General features: G+C 46.4%; 1 protein-coding gene across 1 annotated transcript; it reads left to right on the forward strand.

Moving 5' to 3' along the window:
• Window positions 1-859: 859 nt before the first annotated feature.
• On the forward strand, window positions 860-14,755 carry CBX7 (chromobox homolog 7). Its single transcript, XM_010562357.1, has 8 exons — window positions 860-928; window positions 1,165-1,208; window positions 5,276-5,341; window positions 5,860-5,926; window positions 6,541-6,880; window positions 8,941-9,129; window positions 9,244-9,661; window positions 14,118-14,755. Exons 1-6 carry the CDS (start codon window positions 860-862, stop codon window positions 9,087-9,089), a joined length of 735 nt encoding a protein of 244 aa, XP_010560659.1. The 3' UTR covers window positions 9,090-9,129; window positions 9,244-9,661; window positions 14,118-14,755.
• The last annotated feature ends 2,454 nt before the right edge of the window (window positions 14,756-17,209 follow it).

Raw genomic sequence — 17,209 nt, forward strand, 5'->3', positions numbered from 1 at the left:
TGTTGGCGGGAGTTGTTGGTGAGGTGGGTGCTTCGGGGATCTCCGTGGGTGGGGTTGTGGGGTAGCCCTTGGGGGGGGGTCACTTTCTGCAAAGTCAGCGCTGGTGACAACACCCCCAGGCCGGACAATGACGGACAGCCCGAATCGGGAGAGGGTTTGGAAGGATTTGGCGGCCAGTTTCGTGACTCGGTTTCCCCAGCAGTGAAAACGCTCTCGGTCCCCACAGGGTGCTGTGAGGATTAACCCATAAGCACGCAGCGTGTAGAGATCCTCTGGTGGAAAGTTCCTTATAGGGCAGCGTTTTCGAACATTGGGAAGCTGATGAGCCCCCCATGAAGAAAATGCACCCCAGTACTTTGCTTGCTACGCTGTCGTGTACAGGTGTCGGCAGCTGCAATAGTGGCACTTCGAGGGGTGGCCGTCCTGCACGCACGAAGGCCTCTGCCGTGCTTTGGGAAGTGCTTAACGAGCCCCTCAGTATAATATTAAAGATTTTAATAGTTGTGCACATTGCTCATGGAGCCCTTGAACATGGTTTCCAATTACTACACTTTTATTTTCTTTTTTTTTTTTTTCCTTTTTAAATCTTGTACTTAGAGTGAACAAATGAATGGATAACTGAACTTCAGCTGCGAGCTGCTGTTTGCTTGGGTTGAAAGGTTGAGTGACTGTGATGGATGGAACAGTGTTTGAGTAAAGCGTGTAGCAACTGGAGGGGAACATGCCCAAGAGATGCTTCATAGGTTCTGAAATATTGTATTTCTTCTCCGCTTCAAAAAAAATTCCTCTGACACTTGCTCCTGGCATACATCTCCCTCTCGCGTTTATCCTTGCTGACTTCTTGTAGGATTGCCTGTAAATGTGGGGATGGTTGCAGTCTTGCTCTCCAGTTGCCTTTTGGGGTTCTGCCTGCAAGGCTTCTGCAAAGGTATGATCCCAAGCTGATGGTAGTTCAAGCACGCTTAAATACCCCTGTGTGCCCACTTTCTGGGGAGAAAGGTATAGCAAGTGTAGTTGAATGAGGAAGTGGCTTTGTTTTGAAAATAAAGTGACGGCAAATGAGCTTTTCAGTTGTAGAGTTTAGTCCTGTTGATTGGTTGCATCTCTTACTGTAGCCCATATTTGGCTGCGGAGTTCACCTGTTCTTCCTTTTTCCGCCCTTAGGGTAAAGTAGAATACCTGGTGAAGTGGAAAGGATGGCCCCCGAAGTAAGTTGTGTTTTACTTGTCTTTTACTCTTTTCCTTTAATATTCAGTAATAGCTTACACTGTATCTCTGCAACTGAGCATCCCATTCTTAATGGGTAACCTCTTGTGCCTCATTCCAACACCAATAAACAAAAACGAAGAGCCACAAACCAAAACCAAATCTATTTCCGGACTGACAGCTGAGGGATACAAACTGTGTGCCAGTCTATTCTGACTGGCTTTTGCCACCACTGAAATAATCCATTGAGATGCTTTCTAGAGACAAATGTTTTTAAATTCATTATGAGCTCAACAGGGAACCCTGATTCTTTTGAAATTGGAATGGCTCCTGCTTTTCTGAGTCAGCACCAAGAGGACCCCACTTTATTTTTAGAGCTCTATGCAGTCTTTTAAAATAGAAAACAAGTTGATGGTCTTGTCTTGTCCTACTACTTCCCCTCTGCAATTCACAAACGGAAAGGGGCAGTGTTTCAGATTTATTGATTGTAGCCAAATGCAGGTGATCTTTGTCCTTTGAAAATTACCACCATGCCTTCATTTCCTTGTCTGAAAACTTCTGCTATTTTGAGTGCCTTTTCTGCTTTTGCTTTAGTTGCTATGTTGCAAAAAGGGGAAAAAAAATATTTTTTTCAGCATTGCTGTGCACTGTTTACAGATACTTCTCTTATTAAAATGCTGCTGCCGCTGAAGAAGAGTGATTGCTCTGTGCCTAAACTGTCTGTAAAATGCTTTGAGATTAAAAGGATTAGGTAACTGGAGAATATTACTATGTTAGCTAGCAGTCTAGTAGAACAGCCTCCTGGCCAACCCATATGGGGCCCTGTCTTTGCTTTTCTGTTTGTAACTGTGTGTGTGTACATACACAATGTGCGTGGGTAGAACTACATTACACATGCAGTTGCACTGCGTGTTGCTAAGCAAAGGGGGCTGCTTTTACGGGTTCATCCTTGTGGTTGCAAAGCGGGGCCCACTAGGATGGTCCTGATGGATCGTACGTGGTGTCCAAGAAGTTGAAATCTGTTTCTGCATGCCTAATCCTCGTGCCTAATCCTTATGCTTATAGAGCATGTGTGAATATAAGCAGCTTCCCCTCTCTGGTGGTGGTGGGAGAGGGTGACTTTGTTCTTGATTCTTAAGTTCTGCTGTCAAAGTGTAACCTTGTGCACTTGTTGAGCACCAGTTGCCATATAGTGTGGGTCAGTTCTTGGACTGCTTCAGCCTTCTAAGTAGCCAAGCCTAATTTAATCACTGGTAGAGGTTGGGAAATGCATTTGTAGTCTGTGAGGCACTATTCCCTTTCAGCCAGAATACTGATGTTTATCCCATTCTCCTTTCAACAAACACATCAAGGTCCTTTGCTTGTAAAGTCACTTGCCAAGAAGGTGGGCTGAGGCATGGCGTAATGTTTCCTTGGACAGAGCAGCCCTTATTTTTACTGCTGCCTTTCCTTGCCCTGTGCCTTGGAACTCTGGGGGAGCCAGAAACTCTCTTTGGGGAATTAAAAGCACAGCCTTCTGCCCAGGGAGCAAGGGGATGTCAGGGTTCCCTTTTTTTGATGCTGTGACATGTCCAAACACCTTCCCTCTTCCCCCAAACTCCAAATCTGAAGAGCACTGATTTTTTTCCTTTTTTTTTTTCCTCCCCTCCATTTTAACTGTTTACTCAGTGGTTTGAGTTGCTTAAAAACAACATGCTTTTGAGCATTGAAGTCACTTTCATCCTGCTAGCAGTTTCTGTTCCTTGTTTCTAAACATACATATGCCTGTGATGGCATGCAGCACCACAAGCTGTTTGTATCTATCTTTCAACATAATCCGTTTCCTCATCCCACGTCGTGTTTCTCTTCATTCTGCTCCCCAACCTTGTCGCATTGCTCTTTGTAATCTCTGTACCAGTTATCCCATCATTCCCATTGGAGACTTCATGAAAGGGAGTAAGGATAGATCAGTAGTTTGCTGCTTTCCCACATAATTGATATTTAACTCTTCTTTTTTTTCTTTTTAATAAAAAATTCTTGTTAATGTCCTGCACCTCACATTTCTGGATTGTACTGCTGTAGTCAGGGAACAGAGGCGTTACAATCTGATTCTAGCTATAAGCTTGTTTACAACTTGTGTTGGAGTTAAGAGGGGAGGGGGAAGAGGAGGAGTAGAAGGAGGGGGAAGGAAGATCATATGATCTATGTTTTCCAGAGTGCCTGCTCTCTGCAATTCTGCTGCAGCCTGGGCTGTGTGTACCCGTATATATAGCTCTGTGTGCGTGTGTGCGCGCGCGCGCGTGGCAAACTGAACCATGTTTTTTTTATATGCAGTGTTTTGCCACTGCAGCGAAGCCAGAAACTGAGCTGCAGAGAAAAAGGCAACACCCACCAGGTTTTTTTTAAAAGCAAATCCCCTTTCTTCTCCTGCCCATGAAAAGCAATCTGATGTCTTTTTTTCTCCCCTTGTGTTATTTTCTTAAATTTGTAGAATGAGTGCCAGAATCCCTGCAGCTGGGAGGAAACCTTCCTCTGTTCAAACAGCATCTTGGCTTTGACAGCTCACAGTCAGGTTGCTGCAGGAAGCTTGAGCAAAGGAGAGAGGGAGGGATCAGCTGGTTATGAAGACATGTCTGTTCTGAACTCTCTGATGTACAGTGCACCTTGGGATATCTGGATTTCATATTTTTGTTTCTCCTTTTCGTAAAAATAATTGTACTTTTATTTCTAGACTCATTCTTCCAGAATGCTCCCGTATTTCAGTACCTTTCTTCTATCTAATGGAGAGATGAAAGGGAAAAGCATTTCCAAACCATCTCCTCTGTGTACATATATGCATGTATCACGTGCCCTCATGTGCAGCCTGTGCTTCATCCAGAAATGTAAACATCGGCTTCCCGCCTGTTTAAAGGCACTGATGCAAATGCACCCTTGCCCACCTGCATGTGGCTTCTCTGTGGCCCTCCTCCCCACGGGTTGGGAGGGGCACTGCCCCAGGCCCTGGACCTCACATTCCAGGAAAATTAATGCTCTGAGGCATTTGGGGTTTCAGCCTTGCTTTCTTGCCTTTGAGTTTGTATGGTAGAGACATGCCACCCACCTTTCCTGGGCAAACATGACCCCTTAGAAACAAACATGCCACGAGGACCACCTTGTGATCCTTTCACCTTCCACAATGGGAGGTTTTGGCTGCTTCTCCCTGGTATTAAGTGCAGCTGTGCCCTTTGGGAACTGGTTTTGGTGTTGCCTGCTGGGTGGGTTCCGTCCTTTCCTGAGCACCTGACCCCTGTCACAGTTGTCTGGCAGTCGAGGAGGGAGATGGGGCAGTGAGTGACACCGTTCACAGGCTCCTTTCAGAGCATCAAGCTTATTTTGGGTAGTTTTGGTAGCCATGACCACAATGCAGATGGGTTCCTCCTGCACTGGTACAGTCACTGATGACCTCTGCCAAATGGAAATAACCTGCAGGAGGAGTCGAGCAAGAGGAGGAACAGCTGGAAAGTTGCCATCAACTTGCCTCAGGGCCCAGGTCTAAACATGTTTAGTTGAATGGCATCAGTGGAGAAAAATTAAACTCTTCTTAAATGAATACTTTCGGCTCCAGTGATTAGAGGTAATTAATAATGCAGGTGAGAAAGCATACTTACTCTTTGAGCACTCTAAATTAAGAGAGACCTATTTTTCAGAAAGCTGTATCGGATCACGTCTCATTGTTCCATGGGGTTTGTTGGATATGAGGGAGTGCTGCAGATGAGACCTGTTTAGGCATTGACTTAAAGTCAGTTTGTGAGTGTCTGCGCAGGCTTTGCAAACAGTGTGGAGGGGGCCCTGGGGAGGAAAGTCTTCCCTGTTCTCCTACAAAGAGCTGCTTGATGCTTGGCCCTGCGTGTTTTGGGAAGGGGGGGTGGTGTCTGTGGGAAGTTGGGGAGGGAATGGCTGGGATTCCTCAGAGCTCTCGCAATTGTTGTGACAGGCCCCACTGACCTTTGTGAAGAGAGTATCCAGGGCCGCAGCACACTGGTAGCAAGCCTGCAGAGAGAATGTTTCGTTAAAGTATTGTTTACTTTATATTCCTTATGTTTTTCTTCAGATACAGCACATGGGAGCCAGAGGATCATATCTTGGACCCTCGCCTGGTAGTGGCTTATGAAGAAAAGTAAGGGCGCATGTTCTTTCTCTCCCTGGACACAGGAAAGGAAATAGTGTCTTTATTTCATAGTGTGCATAAAGTGCCCCTGTTGTCCCTACTTCAGTCAAAGGTGAGATCTATAGCAATGAACCCTGCTTGATCTCTGTACCCTGGTGTTGGCTGAGGCGGACAAGACGGGGTTAAAGCAGCTTAACACTGTTCAGGAAATGAGGCCAAGAACAAGCAGCATTGTGCCAAAGAGCAATCAGTCTCAGGTTTTAATCAGGTCCAGGGCTGGACTGGAGTGATGCAAGGTGATAAGTTTCTCTAACCCATCCTTGATCAGCTGAGTCAGAGAAATTCCCTTATTGCAAGGCTTTCACTCCCACAAGAAGCAATTTTGGGATGTTTTCCAAGCCCACACTGGTCACTGTTGGGTTTTAGTGAAGGAAATGAGGGAGCTGTGCTGCAAAAGGTAGAAGTCCTGACTAGGTTTTGTACTGTGGTATTTAGTAATCGGTTTGATTTGTGTTCCTCTTTCACAGGGAAGAGAGAGACCGTGCATCGGGGTACAGGAAAAGAGGCCCCAAACCAAAGCGCCTCCTACTGCAGGTAGCCTCTTGCTCTTCTGTATATTTCTAACTCGTTAGCTGTTGTGCTGCTCCTCTGCTCACAGGGAGGTGGAAACTGTCCGTTTGCTGTTGCATGGACAAAATTGGAGGTAACAAGCGAATGCAACAACATGAAATCAGTGAGTAGGCAGATAGTTTTAACCTGTTAGCTGAAGAGCCAGCTAACTTGTATTTAAAAAAGCAAAACAAAACCAAAAAAACCCCAAACCAATAACAGCTCTTGCTCTGTGAACTAGGGTTTTATAAACTTTGGGCTGCGTGGTTGCAGGTTACCCAGTTTGTGTGCTCTTTCAATTTCATGTTGGGCTTGGACTTTCCATCATGTTAAAGGTAGCCACTGGTTGGAAGCAGAGTTCCAGCACGCTTTGACTGTTGCCAAGCAAAGCAGCCAATCCTAGGAACCACATGTTAGGACGAGCTTAGATGACACTTGAAGAGGTGAGAGAAACAGTGTTGTAGAAGTGGCAGAATTTACCCTAGCTCATCTAGATGTTCAGGGACTGAACAAAGAATAGTTTCCTGGCTCCCAGGTGGGAGCCCTGACTGTATTACCAGATTTCTGCTCTGACCCTTTTTACGTTGATATCTTGGCAGCGGCTGTATGGGATGGATTTGAGGAGTGCCCACAAGGGAAAGGAGAAGCTCTGTTTCTCTCTCGCGCGGAGGTTTGGAGGAGGAGACAGTAGCCTGCCAGGGGCCAAGCCAGGGCAGGCAGAGTTCTCAGAGAAGACTGCGGGAACAGTCCTGCCATTCTCTCTCCGGAAGCAACGCAAAAACCAGAAGTACCTGCGACTGTCAAGGAAGAAGTTCCCCCGCATGGCGAGCCTGGAGAGCCGAAACTGCAGGCATGAGTTCTTCCTGAATGATGCAGTGGACCTAGAGGGCAGGCAGGGCCCTGAGGACTGGGAGGCCATGCAGCACACCAGCAAAGAAGGTAAGGCCAGACACCTGTTGGCTGTGAAGTTCTGGGGCATGCGAAGGATGCTGTGCATGCTTCCTCCTTGCTTGCCCCATCCTAGGATTGTGATTTAGGTCAGGTCCTCAGAGCAGCTCTCACCGTCTCACATTGTGGTCCTCTTGTCTGCAAGTTCCTTTTTCTTGTTTGGATGAATAACAGATTAATCTGCTTTTTTGGTGCTGTTGCCTCTCTGTAGTCTTATCAGTGACACCCCTCCTGGTGTTAGAAAACACATGGAAGATACTGCAAGCTACATTCCTCTTATGTTTTCCTCCCAGCAGAGGTGACATGCAGGTGTGATAGTGATGAACTCTGCCTCTGTCCACATATCCACACGTGTTCAGCCTGCTGCTCTGCTAAAAGGAGCTTGGCTGGCAGTGGACAAGCTTGGACACCAGCACTCCTCTCAGTGCTGCTCCAAGGAGTGTACAGGAATGCCACTATGATCCTATAGTGCATTCCTCTGCCCCCTCCTTCCCTTTCCTCTCCACACCCCACATGCTATAAAGTCTCTTGCTGTAGGGTTATGTGAGAGGGGGATGAGATGAAGTGAGGATGGTAACTCCTGCCTGATCCCACTGAGTAGGCAGCACGAGTGTAGGCACGGGAGATGTCCAAGCACATTTGGCATTTTGGGGAGGGATACCAGCATCTTGTGCAGGAGGGCTGTGGGATGTGTGTGTTGCTCTGAGTTACCAGGGAAACTCTATCCCTGCATTATTAGAGCTTCTGAAGGCGTAGCTTTCCTGGGGAGCGGAAAACCGGGGCTTGTGCTGCTTGTAGCAGCTAAGGGAATCCTGTTACTCCTTGCTAGGAGTAGCTGTTAGCCAGGCTGGATTAGGTAGGATTCTGGGGAGAGGGCTGTGTTCTGGGAATCAACGCTATTCCCCCTTTCTGAGAGGGATTCGAACAGTGCCCAAAATGCAAGGAGGCAGCACTGGGGGTAGCACAGAGGAACCCAGTGTTGCGTCCTGGCAATGGGCAAATGTGTGGGGCTGTTGCCCCTAGAAGCGCTGGGCTCTAAAGCACTTGGGGATCAGAAGAGTGAATGGCACTACAGAAATGTAAAACTGTTTTTGTTCTTGCCTTGACACATGGCCTGCATGGAATTCCAGTTATTGTTAAGGGGGGATTTGACTCTTTCTGAGGTGAAAGTAGGCACCCCAGGTATTTGAGACAGAGGCCAGGAAATACACTCTTAAGGAGCCCTCGTTTCTTGCCCAGCTTGGGACAGCAAGGTATATACTACAGGTATAGTGACAGAGAGAGGGTGTGTTTTCCTTCCCCTCTGTCTCTCTATTTTTGTGGCTGTCTCTGGGCGTTGTGGGGAGGTGAAGCTTTGGGTGGCAGAGGCACTGGTAATTACTCTTACAGTGCAGGGATGCTTGGGTTTCTTGTATGGAGCTATCTGGGAGCAAAGGAAGGATATGAGACAGGGAGAGCAGCCTCTCCATGAAGCAGTGTTAATGGATTTTTGAGAGAATCACACCTAGGCTGCGTTGCAGGTGCAGTACAAGGAAGACCCTCCATTTTGGATCCCTTTGATTCCCATAGGAGTATCTGAAGAGTGTGTGTAAGAGTTTATGATTTTTGACTTTTCAGCAGGATAGGCCATTTACAAGCAGGTGAGCTCACACCTGGATGAGTGTGCTTGGCTGACACAGAGCCAAACTGGGGGCTGAGATGGGGTGAGAGGTATCAGGGAATTGAGGATGGTTAAATGAGCTGGGCAGTGTTACAGGGTCTTTTGACCTCTGTGTAGGCTGCTCCGATGCTGGTATGTGTCTGGACACCTTTGCTACTCTTTTCTTTTCCCATTATATCCTGCAGTGATCCTCCATTTTCCTTTAGCCTCTAAGGGGAGGGCTTGCCCATGCTCTTTCTTGCCTTGTATGTGCAGACTCAGTACAGGCTAATTTCATCCACTGTTTGTCAGAAAGGAAGCCCCTTTCCATCCTTCCCTTCTGTCTCTTATTCCTCCTTCCTTCTCCCTCACCCTCTCACTAATACGCTCTTATCTGCCTCTCCTTCTGCAGCAGATGTGGATGGCAGTCTCCCTTGGATTCCCACTGTGCCCCCCAGCGAAGTGACAGTGACAGACATCACGGCAAACTCCATTACCGTCACTTTCAGAGAAGCACAAGTGGCTGAGGGCTTCTTCCGAGACCGGAGTGCGCAGTTCTGAATCTCCATTTTCAGTGGTCCCCAAAACCAGTGCTTTTACAGTGGGGCTAGGGAAGGGTTATTTTATCCCTTAAGAAAAAAAAAATCCAAAATGTCTCCTCTTAAAATGTTTACAGAGACCTTCTTTTTTTTTTTCTCCTTTTTCCCCCTTTCAGATACGCAAAAAAGGGCAGTATAGGGGGTGCGTGTTTGTTGTTGCTTTGTCCATCTGAAAAACTGACAGCCCTTTCCCTGGCAAAGACTCCCCTCCTAGATGTGAAAGCAGCAAGCTGAACAATTCGCCTTTTATCCTGTTAAGTGGCGGCAGCTGCATTTGTGGGGAGAGGGCATGTGGAGGTGGAAGGAGAGCTGGATCTCTAGCCTGCCGCCTTGTTCTGCAATTGATATCCCCTGGATAAAGATACTTCCCTGTGCATTGCTCTTCCCACCTTCCTCCTCCCTCTCTTCCTGCAGCAGTGAGAGGCGATGGATCCTACCTGTGTAGATAACTCCAGGCTGTTAAGACTTTCTCTCCAGTGCTGTTTTCCCTGTGGCCTGCTGTCAGGACTTCAGAACCATATTTGCCTGTCTGTGGTAAGTCAGTCTTTGCAGCACGGGTCCATATAGACAGCAGAGGTTTCTCCCTTTGATTGTTGATCATGCGGAAAGACTGAAATGCATCTCTGAAATCTAGATTGGCGACATAAATTCAATTTGCCCTCATTAAAAGCTCAGAAACCCAGCGCAGTCGAGACATACCATTCTGTATATGCTAAACAGCATTTCCAGGCTCGGCCCTGCTGTGTGAGAAATGCGTTATGGAAAGTGGGGTGTTCTTATCCTTTGCCAAATTCAGTGTTAATAACAAATGCTGCCCTGAATCTGTGGTGGTAAGTTGGTTGAAAACTGACTCCTCTGCCCTAGGAGGAGGGGCTAATAGCACAACCAAAGCATTGCCTGGCACTGCAAAGATATCCAAGATACTGGCACAGGCCCAGGACACAGGAATTGGACAGAACTGAGCTAGAACTGGACCTTGATTAGCAGCAAATTCTGTTCCTGGATCCCTTTGAGAGATCCAATGTAAACAACATGTGGGGAAGGCATGTATTAGATTTGAGGAGGGGAAAAAAAGTTCTTAATTCTTAGCAATGAGAATTCTTGGATTGTACTGCCTGAGTAATATTCTTCTGTGACTCCAGTCTCCTCACAGTATCTGTGATCCTGTACTACTTTACTGATGGGAACTTCCCCTTGGAAGGCTTAAAAATCTTTGCCAAGGAAAGCGGTCTGGATTTCAATAGACCCTGCCTGATCTTGCACTTAATGCCTTGTGCTGGACTGCCTGTGATACTTTGAGGTTTTTGAAGAATTGCTGTATTTTGAGTTGGTAGTTTAGCATAGCATCTCTTCTTGCACATGCATGTTCTCTCCTTTTTAAGCAAATTTTATTTAAATAACCTAAATTTTTAAATACAGACCTTTTCCTATGGAAAGCAAGACAAGTGAGCTAGAGTCTAAGGTGGGAACTGCAGGACAGAGTGCTGCAGGGTAAGATTGGCTACTGTCATGATTACTGTCCTTAAATCTTTTGTTTCCTCTCCCCACCCCACCTGAAGCATCTCTTATCTGCTGTATTTATTCTAAATGAAGCTAGAGCCTTCTGAGCTCTGAGCTAAAGACACCTGTGGAAATCCTCAATGTGTTCCTTTGAATGGCTTGGCTGCTGGCCTGCAAAATTTGGGAGCTCTGGGGCTTCTGGTCCTCCAAACATCTACTTTTTGCAAAGTTCTTGGACTGCCTTTATGGTTTTTATTAAAAGCAAGTTTTACCTCAGATAGGATATGGCAGCTCAGTGTAGACCTAGGATTTCCCCTTCCATCTTGGAGCTGTTTGAGCAGGCCTGTGTTACAGCAGTTTCAGAACCACTGGGAAGATCTTGAATTTCTGGACTAACCTTTTGTCTCTCAAAGAAGTGACATGGGAGTTGTATTATGGAGAAATCTGAGAGGGTGAAAAGTGGAAGTTGGGGGGGGGGTTATGTGGTGGGAGGAAGAGTGAGTGGGAAAGAAGCTTGCAATAGCTAGCAAGGGCAAACTGATGAGGTAAGCATACAGGTTCAGGATGTTTGTTGAATGTGGGTGTCCAGAGCAAGGCTTCTGTATCTGGAGTTGCACCCTCTTTTGCAGGATGTGGGGTCAGATAGTGTTGTCATCGTTACCACCCCATACCCCCTTCCCGCCCCAACCCCTCTTCCCAACACGTGCCAAATGTGCTGAATACCTGCATCTCTCTCTCTCTCTCTCTCTTTTTGAGTGACCTGTGGACACACCACATGGCTGAGTCCACTCCTGAGGGTTGTAGCAGGTCAGGTAGTTATGGTTGCAGAAGCATAATATTTTACCTTATTTTTTAAAAAGTCTTGAACTCCAGCTCACCCTTTTAAATCTTCATGGCATTTGTAGGATCTGGTTTTTTTATTCTAATGCAGCTACTGCTGCTTTTGTCCTGCACTTCATCTAAGTATACGAATACACCCAAAAAAAGCTTCCTATTTACTAAGGTTCCTGGCTTTGGCTGATGTCGGAAGCCATACCAGTCCTGTGGCAGGAAAGAGCTTGTCCTAATAAACTGGATTTCCATCATCTGGTTTTCTCTCCACTCACCAGCTGAGACTTCTCATGTTTTGTTTTGGCATTTATCTTTAAACTTCTTTTCTTCCTCTTGCAGTGGAGTTTTCAAAGACCTGTGGTGGTCTTTCAAAGAGGATCCACCCACAGTTTCATATCTTAGTCATTTTTTGGATCAGTCTAGCTTGTGCTCTGCTGGTGACTAATCATCTTGCTACACGAAGTGTTGAACAAAGTACCTGGCTACCATGCTGCTTTGTGTACAGGTCAAGGAGGAGCTTACCCTTATCGGGTTAAGATGCAACAAGTTGCATGTGCGTGGGTTTGGTTTGTGTGTGTGAGGAGGAGTTTGTGGTAGGAAACTAAGCAGTTACTGTGTTGGGGTGGACTTTTTTTTTTGACATTCATGAATTCTTGCTTATCTTAGATCTTTTTGAGAAGACTTTTCTCTTGATCTTTACAAAATGTATCTCTGTTCCATATTGTCTGGTGACATATTGTTGTAAACTTCCTTGGTAGAGCTGGTCTTCAGGGACTTTGAAATTAGCTTTACTCCACTTCTGCAGGTGTAGAGATGTATAGGGGTTTTTACTTTTGATGGCAAGAGAAGTTGACTGGGTTTACTTGTCTCTCCTCCCCAATACCGTCCATCTGCCAGTTCAACTCAAAATCTGAAAATTTAATTGGAACCTCTTGGGCTAACATACCATGAAAATCAGATGCTGTGCTCGGAGCTTCGTTAAGCATTCCATTTGATTAGACCAGCCAGAATAGCATCCAGCTGAAGCTGAGTTTAATAATTCTATTTGAAGCACAAGCCGAGAATAGAAATGGGCTAACTCTCCCATACCTCTTTTGGCTCCATGGCTGTAAACAAGAAAAACAAACTTCAGACAGTGGAAATTACTGAACTGTACAGAAGAAACAAAATTCTTGGAGAACTGTTCTAATAGTCATTCTTAGAACTGTTTCCATGTGAGAATTTACCAGCCATGTTTGGGGGAGAGAAGTTTTTATTTCATAGATCTTCTCACAGTGAACTCACTGTATATATGACAGAACTGAGGGGCTTCATGAGATTGGAAAACCTTTATTGTTATCACTCTGTTTAAAAGAAAAAAAATAAATGGAAAGGACTGCCTCTGTTCCTGGATGGTTATAAACTAGATGTTATTGCTCTGACATATAGGTGATGCCTTGGAACAGCAAGTTTTAACACATAAATAGTGGCATTAAGTAGCCTCGTAGCTCCTGCATGCTCCTTGTTGTCTTGCGTTTGCTTGGGGGCCCTTCTGCTTGTGAAGTCAGACCACGGTGTTTTCTTTCAGTTTGTTGGTTTTTTTTTTTCTTTTTCAAGCAAGGCCAGGATATTATTATGAGAACACGCAAAAGCAGTTCCGTTTGCCAAAAAAACCCCAGTTTGTTAGTGAATTGACCCTTGCTTATGTCGGAACCTCAGGCAGAAAGAAGCTTAGTGAGAAATGAATGGCTTTTTTTTTTAAGTGTTGTGAAACTGTCCGGAATTGTTCTTCCGGTGTTTTGTGACTGAATGTATAAAATTGTTTGTTCACCTCACAGGGGGCCCTTGGCCCCAGTACTGTTTCCTGCTGTGCACCAGCTAGTGCTGTTTGATGGTTTCACTGGAATAGAGGAGGGAGGCCTCGCACAGGTCAAAAAACAGGCAGGGTAGCAAGACCCTTGGTGGTAGCCCCAACAGAGACTGGGCTGCGGAAGACAACAGTGAGGGCTGTCAGCTGCATCCATGTATTTGAGCAAAGCTAAATCTACCACCACCTCTCCACCCCTTCCTTTCCTTTCAAGCTTTAAGTTTGTGTGTTCTGACGTAGGGAAGGTGCAAAAACCTCCTTTTCTAAAGCTAATTGGTATCTACCCATCTTTTGTTCCTCCCTTGCTTACCTGCAGCCTAGGAAGAAGAGGGCAGTGGGCCTTTGTAGGAAAATAGTAGGGGCAGCTGCTTGTTATAGAAGGGAGGGAAGGAGTTGCCTCAGAGTTGCTCTTGCTAGTTGGTTGGGGATAGGCCTTTGGGTGAGCTGCCAGTTGGGAGAGAAGGCACGTTAGAAGTGCAAAGAACTTCTAGTGAAGCTGATCCCTTGCATCAGTGGGCGGATGCCCCTTGGAGTTCTGAGTGTGCCCTGTGGAGAGGAGATGGTCAGTGCTGCATTTATGTGTCTTTTACCATTTGGGAAAGCAAGGGAGATGTGTACATTAACAGCTTGCATAGGGTAACTTCTGCATGGGAATGTATAGCCATGGCACATACAGGTAAAGGGAATATGTTGCTTTTGCCATGCTTGTTATAAAACAGTTTTCCCCAAGGGCATGGTAACTTGTTTTGAGACAATAGCATGTGCTCAAGAGACCATGTTGCCCTCTGCCTGCTGAACTTACTGTCCTTGCAGAGAAAGCATGAACCTTGTGGGTGTCGAACCACCTGAATTCCACCCAAGTAGCTGGTCAAGATGTGAAGGCCTACAAAACAGCCCCAGGACAATTGGAAGGAGAGAGAAGCAATCACTTAAAATGGAATTCAGACCCTTGAAATACTTTTCTGTAACAAGCAGTCCTGGAGTGATGACCGCTTTTTCTTTTCCACCTCTCTTTTGCTTGCACCCTTAATTTCTTGAAGTACAGTGGCTTAGCTGGGAGCAGGTGGGAGATGATTCCTAGTTAACTGGGAGTTGTAGAGAGGAGCAGAGCTCAGCAGGAGCACGTAATGGCTGATAGTGGGGAGATGGATTGCTACCAAGTTGGGATGAGATAGAAGCTTTACTGCTGAGATTGTTTCTATCTGCTGTGAGTGGCTCTGCGAAGATGCTAGGGGTTCTTGTCCAAGAGTGCCAGTCGGATGTTGAAAGGGAGAGCTCATCAGACAGTTCGGAACCTCTATCACAGCTTATCTCGTTACTGGGGTAGCACAGTTTTGACTGGGAGGGAGATTTTGGAGGAGGTGGTGGAAAGCCTTTTTTTTTTTTATTTATTTATTTTTTAACCAGAAAATGTAGTGTCAGCACAAAGAAGCTTTTTGCAAATCTGTCAAAATGTTAAGCAGCTTTTTTTTTTGCTTTTAAATCTGAAGTATGTTTTGAAGCACTTTGAAAATGCAAAGTACTAGGAGTGCTAAGTACTCCTTATCGTCTGTCTAAAAGTGGCATTTGAAAAGCAAAAGATCTATCTGTTTCAGGCCGCTGGCTGCTCCTTATCATTTTTCCAGAGCTGCCACCCAGCCCTTTGCCTCCCTCCCATGGCTGAAGGGGGAGTGTGCTCCACCGTGCCAAGGAAAGGAGGGCTCCCTACGGGAGGAGAGGAGACCTGCGAAGTCCCTCGCTTGCCTTCAGAGTGCGGGTTGGTTTCCTCCCTCCCCACCTCCTTTGTCTGAGGAAAGGGAAAAATGAAGTTGAGTTTCAGTTTGAGTGGTCCTAGTCTGGAACGACAACCACTTCTTCCAGCTCTGGAGACATCTTGCAGAGTTTCCTGTCTGAAAAATTGCACCTTATTAGCTTAGTGGAGGAACAGGGAGACATCGGTCCTTCTGCAGGGAGTGGGGAGAGGAAGGGAGGGTGAACCAGGAGCTGTCTTCAGTAGCTGCTGGATTTTTTCAGAGGCCATTTCCTCACCTCATCTCCAACAGAACGGCAACGAAAGAACTAAAATCATTTAGATGAAGCTTTTGTTCTGCGTATCTCAACAACCTTTTGAGCAGGCTAAGATGAGAGAATCTTTTTTCCTCACCTAGCCAGCTCTACAGCTGGGGGTACCCCAGCTCTCTCGCTGGGTTTTCAGCACCAACCTTTTCCCTCAGCATATGCACATGGTTTGGACTCTTTTGCACACTGACTCATCGAATTTGGTATGCTTCCTTTCTGTTGGGGGGGGTGAAGATGGGGGATGGGGTCAGTTAGAGGGGAGGGTCCCCGATCATTTTTGTTCTTGTCTCTTCAGTTGTTGCTGTTGTTCCTGTCAGCACGCTAGAGTATCTGAGTCTTTGCACACAGAACGCTTCCTTTTGCACAGAATGAGCTTCTAGCTTTTGTACAGACTAATTGAATGTATTTTGGGGGGGGGGGAATAGGGAGTAAACCAATTCCAAACAAACCAATCGGAGTATAATGCCTTTTCTGAGCGAGTATGTGCTGTAAAAGGAGATTGTAATAGTAACGGGAGGGCAGGCTCAAGTATAATTTGACACAAAGTGTGGTTTTATTTTTGTACTGATATGGATAAGAGACTGTACAGCATCTATTTATTTAGATGATTTATGTGGTAAATGTTGCAAACAAAATTATTAAAATATTAAATATGAGAACTGACATTTACCTAATGGTCTGTTTGTGTGGTCATTTACCTCCCCTTGCTTTAATTCTACAGCTGAATTACTTTCCGCCACTCACTTCTGTTGGTATAAACATGCAGAGTGGCTGGAAAAAGAATGGAAAATGCATGTGCGTGCGTGAGAAAGATCAGTAAAGAAGTATTGATGAAAAATGGAGCCTGCAAAAGGCTGTTTCTGACATTACTCATTACTTTGATTCGAAGAGGTTAGGTTTTTATTAATTTTTAACCCACGGGGTAAGCTAGAGCTGTACAGAGGTGACCTGGGACAGTTGGTCTTTGATGGATTAGAATTTGAAGAGGAGAATGCCGATGCAGGGTGACTGCTGCTCTGGGTTTAGGGAGTTCTTGATGTCCTCGCACAATGCTGCGGTGCCAGGACAGCTCTGCTGGCACCAGGACGGCACTGGTGTGCCCCATGTGTGTCTCTTGTGGGAATGGAGAAAATCCGAGGCGAGGCCTGGGCTGCCAAACACGCTCCGCACTGGTTGCCAGCAGGGAAGCCACTGTCCTCCAAGCCAAAGCTTCCAGTGGGTTGGCCCGCAGGGCTTTCGAGGAGCTCCCCAGGAGCATAGCAGCTCCTGGGTGGAGTTTGGCCCCCGATTCACTGCAGGTGACGCGGGGCTTTAGCCGAGGAGCCCAAATCCTGGAACTGCTGATACTCCGTGGAGAGAATCCCAAATGTCACTTAGTTCACTTTGGTTTCTGACTTGCTCCCTCAAGGTGTGTGCCTCCCCGTCCTCTGGAGGGGGAGACTAGCTGTTAAATGAGGTACCTCAGCAAGCGAATGGGGCTGTCTGAGGTGTCTTTAGATGTAACGTGGGGGTGAGCCCTGCGTCCGAACGCAGCTATGACGTCAATCACAAAAGCACACGGAGCAAAAGCAGAGGTGGATGGGGTGCATTTCCTGAGTCGGTCATGGCTCAAGGCAGCGTGGTTAGGTCTTGCCTGCGTTACCAAAGTGCAGTCAGTGTGCTTGCCCTGAGCCAGGGAGGCTGGAGTTGAGTGATGGCATCGGAGCAGGACTCCAGCCAGCCACTTACTTTCTGGCAGCAGCTAGTGAGTCAGGTGAAGTTGTAAGAAACTGCAGTGCAGTTACAGGAAAGCCTACTCTGGAGATTGTGTCTTCCTGCCCCTGCCAATGCTGCAGAGGCTGGCTGGC

This window comes from Haliaeetus leucocephalus, unplaced genomic scaffold, assembly GCF_000737465.1.
Source record: "Haliaeetus leucocephalus isolate CR32 unplaced genomic scaffold, Haliaeetus_leucocephalus-4.0 Scaffold0, whole genome shotgun sequence".
Taxonomy (NCBI): Eukaryota; Metazoa; Chordata; class Aves; order Accipitriformes; family Accipitridae; genus Haliaeetus; species Haliaeetus leucocephalus.

Coding starts and splice junctions, on each gene's coding strand:
- CBX7 (XM_010562357.1), top strand. CDS start 860: ATGTGGGGATGGTTGCAGTCTTGCTCTCCAGTTGCCTTTTGGGGTTCT. Junction 1,209..5,275: donor TGGAAAGGATGGCCCCCGAA/GTAAGTTGTGTT, acceptor GTTTTTCTTCAG/ATACAGCACATGGGAGCCAG. Junction 5,342..5,859: donor GTAGTGGCTTATGAAGAAAA/GTAAGGGCGCAT, acceptor CCTCTTTCACAG/GGAAGAGAGAGACCGTGCAT.